General features: G+C 36.4%; 1 protein-coding gene across 26 annotated transcripts in view; it reads right to left on the reverse strand.

Annotated features, from left to right (window-relative positions):
* BIRC6 (baculoviral IAP repeat containing 6) overlaps positions 1-13,027 on the reverse strand; it is a 225,639-nt gene that overhangs the window by 105,064 nt on the left and 107,548 nt on the right. For all 26 annotated transcript variants that reach the window (XR_006292783.1, XM_043553219.1, XM_043553244.1 and 23 more), the window contains 7 exons: positions 12,530-12,663; positions 11,289-11,442; positions 8,416-8,532; positions 5,892-6,046; positions 5,276-5,402; positions 2,160-2,270; positions 779-912 (listed from right to left, as the gene is read on the reverse strand). Coding sequence is in view for 25 of the 26 variants with exons in the window: in XM_043553219.1 (XP_043409154.1) it covers positions 779-912; positions 2,160-2,270; positions 5,276-5,402; positions 5,892-6,046; positions 8,416-8,532; positions 11,289-11,442; positions 12,530-12,663 (932 nt within the window). In the remaining variant the exon portion in view is untranslated. The remainder of the gene's footprint in view (positions 1-778; positions 913-2,159; positions 2,271-5,275; positions 5,403-5,891; positions 6,047-8,415; positions 8,533-11,288; positions 11,443-12,529; positions 12,664-13,027) is intronic.

The following is a 13,027-nucleotide window of genomic DNA, read 5'->3' on the forward strand; positions in this document are numbered from 1 at the left end:
TCCTGCGGTGCCTGGGTGGCTCAGTTAGTTAAGCATCTGACTTCGGCTGAGGTCATGATCTCATGGTTCATGAGCTTCCACTTCTCTCTCTCTCTGCCCCTTGTGGGATTCTCTCTCTCTCTCTCCCTCTCTCTATAACCCTCCTTCAGTTGTGCCCTCTCTCACTCAAAAACAAAAACAAAACAAAACTTTTTTAATTCCAAGATTTCTTAAATGTTTCCATGACTTTCAGGTAAGTATTTTTTCAGGATGTTTCTTTTTTTTTTTTTTTTTTTTTTTTTTTTTTTTTTTTTAAACGTTTATTTATTTTGGAGACAGAGAGAGACAGAGCATGAACGGGGGAGGGTCAGAGAGAGAGGGAGACACAGAATTGGAAGCAGGCTCCAGGCTCTGAGCTGTCAGCCCAGAGCCCGACGCGGGGCTCGAACTCACAGACTGCGAGATCGTGACCTGAGCTGAAGTCAGACACTTAACCGACTGAGCCACCCAGGCGCCCCAGGATGTTTCTTAAATTAGCCCAAAATTAATGCCAAAAATACACATCTGCTTATAAATCCAGTAAAAATTCAAGTGAAAATTTACTACCTGCTGTGCTTCAGTTTCAGTATAACTATTATTATATACCATTCAAAACATTTTATTACATTGAAATATAAGACAATATCATTTAATACCTAAGCAATGAAAATTTTATTAGTTACATTAAGTTTTTCTTTACAAATATAATATATTTATTGAACTGTCTGGGTCTATCACTAGTTTTGAAAAGACATCGTACCTGCGGACTGTGTTGATTTGTTCCATGTGGACTGGTGCCAGAAAGAAATTTCACTAATACATGAATCAGGTTTGGATCTGAAACCAGCAGATGAGCAGTACTCTCCTGAGTTCCAATGGCATTGCTTGAACCAGCTGTAAAACATTTTTTAAAAATGCTCTTAACAAATGGACCCTGAAAGAATGGAAATGTGGTATCTCAAATCTCTTTTAGTTTCAAGGAAAACTCACATATTCCTGGGAGTTAGTTTGATTAAAAGGGTCTGAAACTCTACTGCATTGACTGTGTTGGGCTCATTCTGTATTTTCATCTATCATGGATCTCCTCTGGCCTCTCTCTTAATCTGACTATAAAAAATAGCTGGTTTAAAGTTCATCTTATTTAGTATATAGTCAAGTGGAAAAGAAATTGGAAAAGAAATAAATAAATGCTTACTGACCTTTTGGTGAGCCTATTCTTGGTAATTATTTCCCTCTTTCAGAAATAGGGACCTACTTTTCGGATAAATCTCAGATAAATCTATGCAAACACTATTCATTTTTGCAAGTCAGTACCACAGAGGTTGTATAATGTCCAAAGGTATACAGGTAACACACCAGTTTTCTGAATTGACTAAAACATCCTTTGAGCTGGTATCTTCAATATGAGACAGTGATACTTTTGATGCCATATTTGGAAAGTATATTTGAAATGAAAAAAAGGAATAGCGCTTTGATGCGAAACAATGATTTAAACTGATATATTTATCAATGTGACAGAGCTTTCTATTTAGTGAAATTAACCCCACAAAGAATGGGGATGAAATTTACCCACCTCTTGTCATAATCTAGAGAGAATGAGGATTTCAATTCACAAATGGTGAGTCCTTGTTTTCTAGTCTGAACTTTCATCCCTATCTCAACAACAATCTCCAGAATGTCAGATTAAATCCAGACTTAAATGTGAAAAGTAAAACCAATATGCACTACAGAAGATAACATAGAAGGGATCTAGATGTGGAAACAAAAACCTAGCAATCTAATCATATATGCTCAGGATTATAATAATAAGTAAATCACTTTTAAGCACAAAGATCCTTTAAAAAGAATAACAAACATAAAACAGTAAATATTTGTACTCTAAAAGCAATCAGTTTTGTTTTAATAAGTAGTAAGGTTTTAGAAAGAAAAACTATGATTTGAACTTGTGATGGCAAATGAGAGTAAATTGTCAAAGTAAAGAGGCACAAAGCCTAAGATATTTAAGAATAAATTCAGAAGAGGCACAAAGAAGGAACATAATCTTCACAACTCTATCACTTCTTACAAAAATCTTGAGAATCTGATAGTAAGGATAAAAAAGTATGTGTGAGAGATTTAAAGGAATAAATCTCTAAACTTACGATTCAGCTGCATATTTGTCATGAGAGTTAGACTATGAAGCACAAGGCACCATGTCCGGAGAAGAGTGTTGGGATACCAAGCTAACACGGTGAGAAAGCTAGTTATGGACGCTATACAGAAAAGAGAAGGGGAGGACATTTTTAATTAACGATAACCACATGTTTATTAAGAATTAAAAATGAAACAGATAAATTTAAAATACGACACTATTTCTTTACATCAATTCACTACCTAGTGGCCTCAAAACATACAAATGAAAAGAGTTCCCTGTTAAATATCACTAAAGACTTAAGAAATAAAATAATGTTTTAAGGCTAAGTTTAAAGCTCTGCCCACAATCCATAAAATAACATGTTATCACTATAAACATGCTGTCCTTCTCAAACTACAGGCACTTCTACTGCAACACAGCTTTACTAAAACTCTTCACATTCTATAAGACCTAAAGCTGAAAATAACAGGGGACACTGGAAAAACAGGGATGGGGTAAAACCTCTGAAAACCAATACAACTTCACAACAAAAGCAGAAACCACAACAAAAATTAGGTCACTTGCAAGGTTAAGTGGGAAGCACTTAACGGCAGCTGGAGAAGCCAAAGAAATTATTCAAATGCACAAACATAATTCAGTGCCCACACTGTGCTCTTAAAACACCCTTGAAAAATGGCTGATTCCAGATTTCAGGCCAAAATATAAACAGACTGAAATATTTACCACACTTTAAAAGCTAACAAAAACCCAGTCACGTATTTAAAACAAAAGAAAGGAGCACCGAACTGGCCACAAATGGCAAAATTTTAGCATCAATATCCATAACAATTTTAATAGAAAAATATTTTTAAATCCCTGAACTTACACAGATATTTATTAAAGAAACTAAATAGTCATTTTAAAAATTAAGGAAGTTCTGGCATTTTCCTTGCCTCTATTATACAAACTGTACCAACAGAGGGTGAGAGAATAGCCTATGAAAGAAAATTTCTCTTTTTGTAAGTATTTCAACTAAAATGAAAAAGTGACAGAAATAGACTATCCTCATTTTGAAACCTCTAATGAATTATTAATGGCATTCAGCATCAGTGTGTTAATAATGTAAAAATAGAGGCTACCTTTGAAATTGCCTTTTAAAAAAATACTAAGCTCCAGGTCTAACTACCATTTATAGGAAATAGAGAGGACAGCATGGAGATACAATCACGAAAAATCAGGAACCTGGGAATCCTGAAAAACAACCAAACTTCTTTGACAAATGACTTTATTAAGGGGATAAAAAAAAAAAAAGATCTGGAGAGAACCGATACAGCTTAAGGATTAAAGAAATATAATTAAAACATGTGGACCTTATATGGAGTCTATTTCAAGTTTTAAAAATTTGGAACAGTTGAGACAACTAGAAATTTGAATACTAACCAGATATCTGATGATAATAATGAACAGTTATTTACTTTTTTACTCATCAACTTTGTTTATGTGTAAGGGTTTTCACAATAAAAAAGAGCACAACTTATAATTAATTATTAGTACAGTGGAAGAGATGAAAACCTCTTAATTAAAGCAGGTTGGCTCTTGCCAAGACAACGCAGATCTAAGTAGAACCGTTCAGCCAGTGGGACTAAAGACCAACCTGATAGCCATGTGAATAGAAAATGCACCCCCCTAGGAAGAAAGCACCGGAAATAGATGACCATTTACACTTTTCTTAAAATAAAACTAAATAGATTCCTGCAGCCAGAGCCAAAGACTAATTCTATTTCTATAGAAGGGTATTATTTTACTCCCATTATATCCACACTCTTGCATTTGTCCAAAACACACACACACACACACCCCAAAAGTTAACTAATACAACTCTTAAAAAATTTTTTTAATGTTTATTTTTGAGGGAGAGAGAGAGAGACAGAGCGTGAGTGGGGTAGAGGCAGACAAAGTGGGAGACACAAGGCTCTGAGCTGTCAGCACACAGCCCAACACAAGGCCTGAACTCACAAACCATGAGATTATGACCTGAGCCGAAGTCGGACGTTTAACTGACTGAGCAACCCAGGCATCCCTAACTAACACAACTTTTTTCCTTTTTTTAAATATAATTTATTGTCAAATTGACTAACATACAGTGTGTAAAGTATGCTCTTGGTTTTTGGGGTAGATTCCTGTGGTTCATTGCTTATATACAACACCCAGGGCTCATCCCAACAAGTGCCCTCCTCAATGCCCATTACCCATTTTCCCCTTTCCCCCACCCTCAGTTTGTTCTCTGTATTTAAGAGTCTCTTATGGTTTGCCTACTAATACAACATCTACAGGAAATCGACAACCAACTCCAATTTATCGATTCCTATGAGGCTGATTCACCTTTTTAAGAAATACGAAGGGCACCTGGGTGGCTCAGTCAGTTAAGCTTCTGACTTTGGCTCAGGTCATGATCTCAGGGTTTGTGAGTTCGAGCCCCGCATTGGGCTCTGTGCTGACAGCTTGGAGCCTGGAGCCTGGAGCCTGCTTTGGATTCTGTGTCTCCCTCTCTCTCTGCCCGCCCCCGCTCACACTCTGTCTCTGTCTCTCAAAAATAATCATTAAGGGGCACCTGGGTGGCGCAGTCGGTTAAGCGTCCGACTTCAGCCAGGTCACGATCTCGCGGTCCGTGAGTTCGAGCCCCGCATCAGGCTCTGGGCTGATGGCTCAGAGCCTGGAGCCTGTTTCCGATTCTGTGTCTCCCTCTCTCTCTGCCCCTCCCCCGTTCATGCTCTGTCTCTCTCTGTCCCAAAAATAAATAAACGTTGAAAAAAAAAATTAAAAAAAAAAATAAAAAAAATAATCATTAAAAACAAACAAAAGACATACCAGTGGTAACAGAACAGCTGAAGAATAAGACAAATATTTTAGGAAATAAAGATTAACGATCCAAGTTTTAGTTGCACATGGGCATAAGATAACACAAATCACAGAGTAAGTTTTTTGTTTTCTTCACTGCTAAGTAATGTCAGTTTATTAAAAAAAGGCTTTTTCCCAGTAAACCATTATAATCCTAATGACAAAGATTAGGTAAACATTACCCTAATCATTGCCTTTTTAGTTTATTTATAGTATGTTAATAACCATCCTTCTAATAAATCTTACCCTGATTTAATGAGATGACAGGTATTCGATTGGCATTATATAAAAAAATGTCTGCTCCATTTTCTTTGTTTCCAGATGAACTAGAATTCAGGCTCAATGTGAGCCACAACTGGAGAAGTGATTCCAACTGAAAAAGAGTGAAAATTGACAGGAGGAAAAAAAAAGTACCTATTATATAACGAAATACTGTTTAAATAAAAACCTTATGAATGACTCCTTGTGAGTAATTAATTTTTTTATTAAGTATTTCCTCTGGCTACTTCAATTCAGTTGGCAAGCAAACACATCTCACAATTCTTGATGAAACAAAATTTAAATTAAAATTTCGTACCTAATACCTATAGTTTTCTAAATCAAAATGGATGATTCAAGTCTTTAAATATAGTTGTATGTGCAACATATAATTGGAACTAAAGTAACAAAGCTTAAAAATCATAAAACTTATAAATAACCCTATCACTGAGGAGCTGTGGTTATCAAAGGATCTCCATTACTTTTCCATCTGAGATAATTAATAAAACACCCTTTCAGGTTGAGAAAGATCTCCCCAGTTATTTTCACCTTTTACTAGGCTAGCAATACTTGTAAAAATACACCATTTCTCCTGAAGTCATACCTGGACATGATGGACTTGAAGCATGGAAAAAAGTTTGTTGAAACAAACATTTAACATTGGGACAGATGATAACTGTATAATAAGCTGGCTGGACTGGCTCGCTGCTTGTAAACCCCCTAGAAGGGAATCATCTGTTCCAGTGGGAGACTGTGATACTGAAAATTAAACACAATTATGATTTTTATATACAAAGTAGCAGGAGAAATGTTCACTAGCTATTAGTATGTACAGATAAGTGAAGCTCTTTAAAAAAATTTTTTTTAATTGCATTCCTAAGAATGGTTCATCATTATATTATTTGAAAATTTGTTTTTACAACATTACCTGAAGGTCAAAAAGATAATCACCAAAGAGAGAAGCTCCCCAATTCACAGCACTTGTCCATCAAAGGAACAAAACCTTATTACTCTCTAGCAATTTCTATTTTCAATTTTTTCCTAATTAATAAAAGAGGAAAAGGAAGAAAAAGAAGAATCTTGACTAATTCTTAAGAAAGTGATTTTAGAATAATTTAGACTCTAATCCATTGATTCTTAACCTTGATTACACATTAAAATTACCTGGGAAGCATCAAAAAATTCTGATGCCCAGGTCACACACCAAACTAATAAATGAGCATACATTCATGGGAAGTAGACAAACATATGAACTCTAAGAGAGGTTTTCCATGAAAAGTTTATTTACAAAGTTATTAAAAGGGGGACAAAGTTCTGAACAGGATAAAAATCAAAAGATAAAATATTAAGAGGAACAGATACAAATTACAAAAGCATCTTTTAACAAAATGTTTTAGATCAGAAATATTTAACAGAGAAAAGGGCTACTTAGGTCAGTACTGAGCTGTCTGTCGTCGCAGAGAGGCTGACCCAACACAAGAGATCCCTCCATTACATGAAAGATAAGGTACAATAATACTATTGTACCAATACCAAGATCACAGAACACTAGACCATTTCTTCAGTCTTTCACCTTTTTTCTATACCCCCTAAGATGAGAAATAAATGAAAATAGCAAAGTGAAAGAATTCAATTTGACATAGAAATGTTGAAAAACCCAATTTCTCTAATGCATTGTGAACTCTCCTTCATAGGGGAAGGAGAACATGATGTTCTTCCTAGGTTCTAACTAGTGTATCTACCCCTTTACTCACCATGCTCCAGAGAAGGTGAAGTAATTTACTGGAGGTGAAGGAAAATAAGAATCACCATCTCCTCAGCACAGCTCCTCAATCTTAAGTCTTTGAGAGACAAGCTGCTATCTTAACTGTGCTCACCTGACAGGAGGCAATCCACCCAAGTCTAGCACTCTACTTCAGCAAACTACAGCCGGATGATCAAAACTGGCAGGCACCTGACTGTGTAACAGTTTCTAAATCAGCCATGCCCATTTGTTTGGACGTTGTCTATGGCTACTTACTACAAAGTCACAGTTGTGTACTTACCACACACACTGTACAGCTCAGAAAGCCTAAAACATTTACTATCTGGTCCTTGATATAAAAAGTTTGCTCTCTTTGATGCAGATAATCAGGCAGTAAATCTTCAATTCAGCAGTTCAATTAGGCCCCTATATATCTCTTCCATCCTAGTCTTTGGTAAAAGGCGAAAGATTTACACGATTTGAAGAGAAACCAGAGTACATCCATCCTAGTCTTTAAGGGTGACAAAGATGCCACTGCAGTAGTGCCCCCTTATCAATAGTTTTGTCTTCCACAGTCTCCGGTTTCTTTTAATAGCAGTCAACTGTTATCATCATATGAACAGCAGTCAACTACAGGCAGGAGGCAGGTGATCCTCTGACTGACATACAGTTAGAAGGTCAACGGTACCCTGACACTCCATCACTACACCTACGTCATTCACCCAACTGCATTACACCATGCAGGCATTTTATCATCAAAAATCACCACCATGAGAGTGAATACATATTTTGAGAGAGACCACATTCATACCTTTATTACAGTATATAATTGTTCTATTTTATTATTATTGTTAATCTCTTACTGTGCCAAATTTATAAATCAAACTTTATCACAGGTTTGTATGGAAAAAACATGGTATATATAGGGTTCAGTACTAGCTGTGGTGTCAGGCATCCACTGGGGGTCTTGTATGTCTCTTGGAAAAGGGGGGGGGGAATTATTGTATTCAAAAACCCACTTTATAATAAATGCGGATATAATGGAAGGAACTCCCAGGCAGCTAGCTAAGCAAACAACTCTAGGAATTTCATTAACTTCACAATGCCACAATAACAAAACATCACTCAGATTTTTGGACTGAATGTAAGTGTAGTACTACATGGAGGCATTTTGTTTCCCCTCTGCTTTCCCAATTTATTAATCCTTTGTCTTTTTTCTCAACTTGCTACTAACTTAGTGAGGGAGAGGTGCTATATACTTAGCCTACTCAGATTCACACCACACGTGGAATTTAAAAATTTGTCTTCACTGAATGCACTTAAAAAATCAACCAAGAAATAAATCATTCACTGCAATATTCTAAGAATGATGATTTTCACTTACATGTAGGTGATGTATTTGTTAATGCCTGTAAAATGGAATCTGCTTCCAGGGTAGACATCATTTTCAACATAAGTTCTGCTTGTTGTTCAAGTCCAACTTCTAGGCGAGCATCTAGGGCTACGAAGAGCAGTTAAAAGAAAAAAAGGCTATTTGATAATTATTACTCATGTCCTACTTTCTACACTAAAATGTTGACATCCAAATGCAGAATAGGGTGAAGAATGTGTCCTCATGGAGAACAACCTGTCAGGACTATCAGGTATGTCAGGGAGTATGCAGGTAACAAAATCTGTGCAAAGGAGGCCAGAGATGGGAGACTAGTTATATAAAGAGAAGTGGATCAAATAAATTAAGTGATGATAATGGAAACAAGTAAGGTAAGGATAATGAGAACCAGGTTCCTCATTGTCAGAGAATACAGATACAAAAATGGAAGGGAGGAAGTTAAAATGAAGCCTGTGGAATATTACACTGTACATTAACGAACTTAAATTTTTTTAACTTATTTAAATGTTTTAAATTTATTAAAAAAATAGTATTTTTTAAAATACTACAGCCAGATATGTATATTAGAAATATAGACACAGGGGCGCCTGGGTGGCGCAGTCGGTTGGGCGTCCGACTTCAGCCAGGTCACGATCTCGCGGTCCGTGAGTTCGGGCCCCGCGTCGGGCTCTGGGCTGATGGCTCAGAGCCTGGAGCCTGTTTCTGATTCTGTGTCTCCCTCTCTCTCTGCCCCTCCCCCGTTCATGCTCTGTCTCTCTCTGTCCCAAAAATAAATAAAACGTTGAAAAAAAAAAAAAAAATTTGTTTAAAGAAATATAGACACAAATGTGTGTAAACACACACACACACACACACACACACACACACACACACACACCCTGTCCACCAAGAGGACACAGAAACAGTCACCGAAATTGTAGTTAAGTATATCTAGCACCCAAATCTTGGTTTCCTAATCACATTCTTCCACTAAAATGTTTTGAAATACCCTTTTTGCTCAAGTAGTTAATCCCCAGTCTAGGGAAGAAAAAGGAAATGATAAGCCTGGGGCACCTTGTGCCAGAAAACAAGGAAACCCACAGAAAGATGAGAAAGTATCAAAAAGACAGATAAGCTTAAGAAAGATCCCACTGGTCAAATCTGGGACAATGTGAACATCAAAATAAATAATGAAGACACCGTGAATATACTTAGTGCCACAAAACTGTATACTTAAAAGTGGGTAAAATGGGAGGTGCCTGGGTGGCTCAGTCGGTTAAGTGTTTGACTTCAGCTCAGGTCATAATCTCCGACTCTATGCTGACAGCTCAGAGCCTGGAGCCTGCTTGGGATTCTGTGTCTGCCTCTCTCCCTGCCCCTCCCCCACTCATGCTCTGTTTCGCTCTCAAAAATAAACAAACATTAAAAAAAGTTTTTAAAAATGGTTTAAAATGGTAAGTTTTATGTTATTCACATTTTGCCTTAATAAAAACTAAGCAACAAATATACAAATAATAATTATGACCCACTGAATAAAACAGAAAACCATAAATCTACTTAAAAATAAAACTAATTTTTAAGAACAGTTTCGAAGCACCACTTTCCCACACCCACAAAAATTTATTTGGCAAGGGACAAAGAACAACTTTATAAGGGAGAAGACTGACAGATAATCTCCTTAAATCAAGTAATTAAACTTCAAATCACCAGTCATGGAACAAATTAAAATCGTAAGCCAACTAACAGAATACATAAGAAAATCTATGCATTATACCAGTGATACTTCTGGCAACGATGCATGACCATAATCTAATCATGAGGAAATAACACACACACCCAAGTTTTGAAGAACATTTTACAAAATAACCGGCTTGTAATCTTCAAAAGCATTAAGGTCATGGAAGTGAACTCTGATGAACTGTGGCAGGCTGTGGGGCGCTTAGGTGGCTCAGTCAGATAAGGATCTGACTCTTGGTTTCAGCTCAGGTCTGATCTTGCAGTTGTGAGATCAAATCTCACGTCTGGCTCTATGCTGACATTGCAGAGCCTACTTAAGATTGTCTCTTTCCCTCTCTCTCTGCCTCTCCACTGCTCGCTCTCCCTCTCTCTCAAAATTAAATAAATAAATAGATAAATAAATAAATGTAAAAAAAAAAAAAGAGCTATGGCAGGCTGAATGAGACTGAAGAGGTATGAAAACTAAATACAAGGCATCTTTTTGCTTTGGATTCTTTAGCATAAAGGATGTTATTTAAACACAAATGCTGAACTGGAATGGGATATGAATGTTAGTACTAATGTTAGTTTCCTAATTTTGATGAAATGTGCTTCCTGATTGCTCTTGTAAAAAAATGCCCCGATTTGTAAAACAAATAAAATAAAAATATTTAAGCCTAGCAACTTACTCCCAAATGGTTCAGGATAGCAAATATTCTTTGTATCAAACTTCAACATTTCAGCAAACATATGGTTGTTTCAAAATTTAACCAAAGATTTTATTAAAAACAAAAACTCTGATATATTCTACATGACTAGAAAAGTGCAAAAATAATATTCAGTGTGGTTTCATCTGTTTACAAACAAAATACGAGTTTATTATGGGTAAAAAATAAATACATTAAAGCACAATCAATTTAAAGTCCCTGTCAATCCCACACAACTCACAAATATATTTTGTGAGGTGTTATTCTGAGAAACAAAATGCCCCATAAACAGAAGCTCCTCCAAACGGACACGGAAACACACATCCATGTCACTCTGATGGCACATGTGGGAAACCAAACCCTCAAAGCACACACTCAGCCTCGTTTTCTCATATGCCAAAGCATACATGAAATCAGGACTTGTTTTAAGAATAGCACATGACTTAGAATATAATACCCACTTACCCTGAGATACTGAAACACTAACTGTCTGTGATCCATTCTTCTCTGTGCTTGCAGGTGGCTTTGCTACAGGAATCCCAAGACCTCCAATGTAAGGGTTGTAATTGTAGGTGCCATAATCAGCACCCCAGTAGTCATACCATGTACTGCTTATTGGCTTAAAAGAGTGGGAAAAATAAAACTGTGGTTTATTTTTACCTCTTCACTAAGAGTGACATTATTTACACTATCTAAATTCAAACAGGGTTACAAAATAAACATGCTCCCCCCCTTTAAATCACCAAAACATACTTCTAATTTTAATGATCTATAGGAACAGTTCAGTAATTTTCTCTTGATTTGATACCAAAATCTAGAAGTACCTTATTTATTTAGAATCTGAGAGAGGGGTACCTGGGTGGCTCAGTAGGTTAAGCATCTGACTCTTGATCTCAGCTCATGTGAGGATCTCAGTTCTTGAGATTGAGCCCCATATGGAGCTCTGTGCTGACAGTGCAGAGCCTGCCTGGAATTCTTTCTCTCTATCCGTACCCCACTTGTGCTTACTCTCTCTCTCTCTCTCTCACACACACACACAAAATAAATAAACTTAGAATCTGAGAGATTCTATTAGAATCTGAGAGATAATTAGCATCCTTAAAGAAAAATCTCGGGGCACCTGGGTGGCTCAGTCAGTTAAGCATCCAACTTCAGCTCAGGTCATGATCTCATGGTTCATGAGTTAGAGCCCCGCATCAGGCTCCTGACAGTGTGGAGCCTGCTTAGGATTCTCTCCCTCACCCACTCTCTCTGCCCCTTCCTGACTCATACTCTACCTCAAAATAACTAAAACTTAAAAAAAAAAAAAAATTCTCTTATACATAAATAGAAGCAATATAAAGTATTAGAGGTATATCTCCTTTAGAAAAACTTGAGGCTAACACAGAAGTAGAACTTGCAATACACTGGCCTTGCCTAAAATTGAGTAATCCATAACTAAACTTCCCCAAGCCTATTAGTGGCTCTTACTAATACATATGACAATAATAGTGGCTATATTAACAAAAGGGTATGTGTTCCTTATACTACTCCATCTATATTATAAAAAAAACTACTATAAGATCTATTGCAAGTTAATGAATTTTGAGAACAATGAATAATGAATTACATTTAGTGATAAACAGGTATACTTTCCTGTTTTAAGTGATTAATAAGCCAAAAGTATAAAATGAAATATTTAAATTGCGAAGAATAGTATATCATACCTTAAAAACTTTGGCTGCAAGAGGATCTTTTTCCAAATCAATATCTAAAGGATCAATGTCAACTTCCATTAGATCTTGAAGTAACTCAAGATCAATTTCTTTATCTTTTTCCAAAGAAGAAAGAGGAGGTGCACCTTCAAACAATTGAAAACGATTATGCTGATGATGTATGTAACATAAAATTTAACTAATATGTTGATTTTAATTTCAGAAAAAATTACTTCACTTGTATGTAACATGTTTCCACTGACATAAACATCTCTAAATTTTTATACTTGACAATTAAACACTATTAATTATGAAAAATGTATCCATCTATAAACATACAATTAAAAACATGATGCAGAGGTGCCTGGGTGGCTCAGTCAAGAGTCCCACTTTTGATTTTGGCTCAGGTCATGATCTCACAGTTGTGAGATCGAGCCCTGTGTCAGGCCCCATGCTGGGTCTGGAGCCTGCTTAAGATTGTCTTTCCCTCTCCCCTGCTTGCACTTTCTC

This window comes from Prionailurus bengalensis, chromosome A3 (assembly GCF_016509475.1).
Source record: "Prionailurus bengalensis isolate Pbe53 chromosome A3, Fcat_Pben_1.1_paternal_pri, whole genome shotgun sequence".
NCBI classification, from domain to species: Eukaryota; Metazoa; Chordata; class Mammalia; order Carnivora; family Felidae; genus Prionailurus; species Prionailurus bengalensis.